General features: G+C 40.7%; 1 protein-coding gene across 1 annotated transcript; it reads left to right on the forward strand.

Moving 5' to 3' along the window:
* Window positions 1-803: 803 nt before the first annotated feature.
* Window positions 804-1316, forward strand: LOC308163857 (nanos homolog 1-like; the record flags this gene model as incomplete). The annotated part of the gene is made up of 1 exon (XM_080538041.1): window positions 804-1316. One exon carries the CDS (start codon window positions 804-806, stop codon window positions 1314-1316), a length of 513 nt encoding a protein of 170 aa, XP_080394167.1.
* Between the last annotated feature and the right edge of the window lie 3971 nt (window positions 1317-5287).

The following is a 5287-nucleotide window of genomic DNA, read 5'->3' on the forward strand; positions in this document are numbered from 1 at the left end:
AGGAAGTCAGATGGTTGAGCATGGATGTGTGAGCAGTCAGCTCAGAAGCAGGCATCCTGATGTGTGTTTCAGTCCAGATAAGACGCCTAGATGGACATCTGGAGTTCTAGGCTCCTTATGCAGTTGACAACAACAAGAAAGAAGATTTCACACACTGACTTTTAAGCCATTTCATTGAAACCCATGCATCACGCCTACTAGTTAACATGCTAAACTATAATGACTATTTCCATCTCTACACACATCAAGTGTTTGCTTAAATAATCTTTATCAATATCTGGCACATTTGTGAAAATCGTTTGATCGATGGACATTGCATCTAGTGCTTCGTGGAAAACACGTTTATTTGTCATTGCATTGCCAAGTTCAATACCAAAACACTACACAACAAAACACAACAACATGCCACTGTGCCTCATATCACAAGTGTTGCTTCAAACCAACCACTGTTACTTTGGTCATTTAAAGGTCATGAAGGTGTTTCATGTCGGAGCCATGAGATGTAAAAGAAGACAACAAGAAACGCACTAGACAATATTTACACAGGTCGACGCTTGGCCATCTCAGACAATGTTTCAGTTTCCCCAGACAGCGTGGCCATCTCAGACAATGTTTCAGTTTTCCCAGACACCATCTCAGACAATGTTTCAGTTTTCGCAGACAGCGTGGCCAATTATCTCAGACAATGTTTCAATTTTCCCAGACAGCATGGCCAATTATCTCAGACAATGTTTCAATTTTCCCAGACAGCCAGGTAGATATAAATACTGTCTGGGCATTTAAACCCCACAACCATCACAACCATGTCGAAACTACCACGCGTCACAGAGGAGAGCAGCAGTCCTTCTCCGAACCAGCACTTCGACATGTGGCACGACTATATGAATCTGGGCGGCATGCTGCAGCAACTGTCCGGAGTGCGGGAGACACGAGAGGAGGCCACCGGTCCCCAGTGGGACCACACGCACCAGCAGGTCCCCCGCCACGACCACACAGACATGATCCAGCTGTATAAATCCAAGTCTGTCGAGACTTTAACCCTGAGCCTCGGTACCGCCAGTAGTTCCTCCTCCAGTCCGGCCTCGGAGGAGTACTGTGGCTTCTGTAAGAAAAACCGGGAGACGCCGGAGATCTACCGGTCCCACAGCCTCAAGACACGGAGCGGAAAGGTCACCTGCCCCGTCCTGCGCAACTACACCTGTCCCAGGTGCGACGCCACGGGGGACGCGGCCCACACGCTGCGCTACTGCCCGCGGCCGGGAGACGGGGGGGCGAGGAGGCCGACAGGCCGCGGGGCTGGACAGACTAGGAAATGAGAGACAGCCGCCTGAATACTTCAAAAAAGCTCATGGCGCAGTTATTGTTAATTGTTAATGGTTAATTGTTAATTTTATGTATAATGCGCACCCCATCCAACTTTTACATCGGCCCGGGGCGCAGCAAAGTTATGGTTTACCGTTATATATTGTTTGAGACAAAGCGGCCATGGTCTGTGTTCTGTTTTACGAGGTAATAAATATTTTTGCAACAACTCATTTAACAACTAATGTCAATGATTTGATGTAGCCTATAATAACTGCATGGAATCAATAATCGGGTCAACTCTGTTCATCTATGTTTAGTAGGCTACAACAAGCCTAATATGCGAAACCGAACCTTTCAATGGGTGATTTTTTTTATTGTCAAGGCACCAAAAGACAACAATAATACTTACACACATAGCCGACTCACATCCGTATACAGTTCAGTTATTAGATGTTAATACAGAGAGAAGTCGACTGTTTTTGTGTCCGTTTTGAGTTCAGACCGTTTTGCCTGAGTAACCTTTGGTGGCAGAGCATCCATATAACTGAGCGACACTTCAATCTTTTTTGCAGGAAAAGTGCTATATTATTATTATTATTATTATTATTATTATTATTATTATTATTATTATTATTCCGATTTGGTTTGGGTACCGTGAAGAAAGCAGTGACGTCAATTCGACATAGGCGATAGGCCTACAAACAACAAAGACAATAGTCTGTTTGAGGTTCTTTTGAAGGAAAAGTACAAATAAAATCGATTATCACTGGACGTGGTTCGACACGTTCGATTATTATTATTATTATTATTATTATTAACCTACATGTAGGAAAATGCAGGACAGCGCCCGTGGATCGAACCCGGTTAGGGGTGGAGTATCAGTTGTAACAGACATGCTTTGCCTATTATTGGTCAGTTAAATGCCCGACAGTAGGCGAAAAAAATGTCACCCACTCAATTTCTGCGCAGTAGTTCCGCTTAACGAACACATAACAATATGAAACTCTCTATAATATCTATGTTCCAGACTGTATCGACAACGTGTTCACCTTATTATTTATGATAATACATTTCATAACATTCAAGTATTGTTTAATAATTACAGATTCAATTAAATATGATTCCCGATTAAACTGTACAACATATCTCCCTTTGTATTTATTATGTTAAATCATGTTTTTTCTTTTAGATTAGATTCAATCTTATTGTCATTGACAAGTACCAAGGTTGTCACAAGGAAATGCAGTTCGTCATCTAACCTGCATTGTAGAAAAGCCAAGCATGTTTCAAGTTTATTGTTACGCTACATTAAGAGAGTAAAATTCGTAGGCTTCGGTTCCTGACATGGCAGCACAAGACATAAGGCAATAGGCATAATACAAGATAAAGGTGACAATATTACAGCTAAGACAGGATACACTAGTGATGCAACTAGTAATAATGGATAGTTCAGTAATCTGTGCGCTTAAAGTTTTCGTAGTCCGTATACATAGGGATGGGGTGTAGGCCTATGATAGTCAATTGTCTACAGTGGGCCTGTTCATGTTCTTCACTGTATGGATATTGCAATCATTGGACTTATCGGGAACGTTACCCTTATGAAGAGGTACATTACTGTGAAGTCAATGCGGACGGTGGTCAACCTCGCCACTACGTGCAATGAATATTTATGTAAAAAGTAAATATATTTGCATGAATATCAATATGATATGTACAGTAAAGATATATGTATATAGTGTGATGCGTACAGGACAAGGACGAATAAGATATGTGCAGTGTGCACGTATCCTTTGTGTGCACTCCTTCATAATACGTGAGAGGCAATATTTCTTATGTCGGTGGAAATGGTATCCATTTCAAAGCGTTTCTCCTCTTTCATCCTTCTGCCAGCGGAGTCGCAGTTGCTCATTTCTCCAATTTCTATGCGTACGCATGGGTCCCAGTGTGCTTAGAGGTGCGCACAGTTTCACGCCAAGTTCCTTTTTTATAAATCCCAAATTTGCGGGAGGATTTACGTACGCAAGTCACAGAATCAATCAATCAGATTCTAACCTCCATCATGGGCAAGACCCAAAAGTTGTATAAGGACGTCAGGGACAAGATTGTAGACCTGCACAAGGCTGGAATGGGCTACAAGACCATCAGCAAGCAGCTTGTTGAGAAGGAGACAACTGTTGTGCGATTATTTGAAAATAACAGAAAGACAAAATAACCATCAATCGCCCTCGGTCTGGGGCGACGATCATGAAATGCATCTGCGTTTCCTTGTCTTAGTACTTCTCAATGACAATAAGGTTGAATCTAATCTAATCTAAAAGAGAAATGATTTAGTATAATAACTACAAAGCGAGGTATCTGTTTTTGCAAAACAACCTCTCAAATAGTGTAGTTTAATCGGGAATCATATTGGATCTGTAATTATTATACATATACCAATACTTGGATGTTATGACATTATCATAAATAATAAGGTAAACAGTAGGACGAATCACGTTTAAACTGATTCCGTTGTCGATGTAGTCTGGAACATGTTATATATGGTCTGGCGAGAACGTTCGTTGCGCGGAAATTGACTGATTGGGTGAAAAGTATTTTTTTTCGGCGTTCTGACGGCCGTTTGACTGACCATTTATATGCAACGTTTTTAGGAAAAGTGCCATAGAAATAAAAAGTTATTATTATTATAGGCAACTATGGGCGTCAAAAGGGGTGGGACAAGACGCTCGTTCACGTGTGCAACAGAGTTGATTGGAAGCAGGCGTGGAACTTACAAATTCCACTGGCGTGCGCACCGTTTTATAAATCCGAATGTTGGCGACGTAAATGTTCTTGCTTTGCAAAGGTGCGTAGGTACACAACGCTTTATAAATGAGGCCCCTGGACATTTGGGATTTGATTTGATTTGTATTTGTCCCAAACACAATAAACATATAAAAACATTAAAAGTTCAGAAGATTTTTTTTTTTATCCAACACAAATTCACCTCGTGCAATTTACACTAGCGCGTTATTTCTGTCTCAAAGCTATGTATCTGTGTATTTTTTCAGGTTTTTTGTGCCATCCCACCGTTTTGCTCCATGGATATGATTTTAATTTAATTAATTAATTAAATTAAATTAAATTAAATTTAGCCATTTAGCAGACGCTTTTATCCAAAGCGACTTACAATTACGAATTACAGGGACATTCCCCCTGGAGTAACTGAGGGCTAAGTGCCTTACTCAAGGGCACACTAGTAGTGGTGTGGTTTCAGGCGGGATTTGAACTCACAACCTTCCGATCACAAGTCCAACTCACTATCCACTAGACCACCACTACCTACCCCTATTTTGTTTGTGGTTGCTCTTATCTTATTTAAGTGTTCTTTGTAGAAGAGATAGAGAATAGACACAGACCTTCTTCAGGCATAAAGCAGTGACACGTGAATGCAGGAGTATAAAAGGTTCAAACAACATCACTTTATTAGCACACAACACACGTGTCAAATATGTCACCTAATGGCTAGATATCTGGGGAATTGTAGTCCTAGATTTAGTGGACTACAAAAACACGTACACAACTGAACTGAATAGAAATACAAACATAGCACTGAGACAACAAACTATGAACATAAGTAAGTGATGTTAAAACTATTGTTTGTTACATTGAGGCTCTTCAACCTTTAACGTTTCATAACGTCAAAAATAAGAAAATCCCATAAAAATAAAAAACATCATTAAACAATCTGTACACGCAGGCTAGAGGCCAATCTAACAAATGTGGGGAAGGAACAGTGTTGGAGTACGTCCAGGCGTATGTCCAGAAAATAAGCTGATCTAATAGAAAACTGAGAAGTGATAGGATGTATATCTTAATGTGATATGATGTACAACATCTCAGTCTTCCAGCTGAAACGTTAGGAGGATTTATTGCAAACATAACAACATACCAGTATTCAGTCACACTCAGCTTCTAAACACCAAGGCCACATCTGGGTGGAAGG

The sequence above is a fragment of the Nansenia antarctica genome (genome assembly GCF_963989245.1).
Source record: "Nansenia antarctica genome assembly, chromosome: 8".
In the NCBI taxonomy this organism is placed as follows: Eukaryota; Metazoa; Chordata; class Actinopteri; order Argentiniformes; family Microstomatidae; genus Nansenia; species Nansenia antarctica.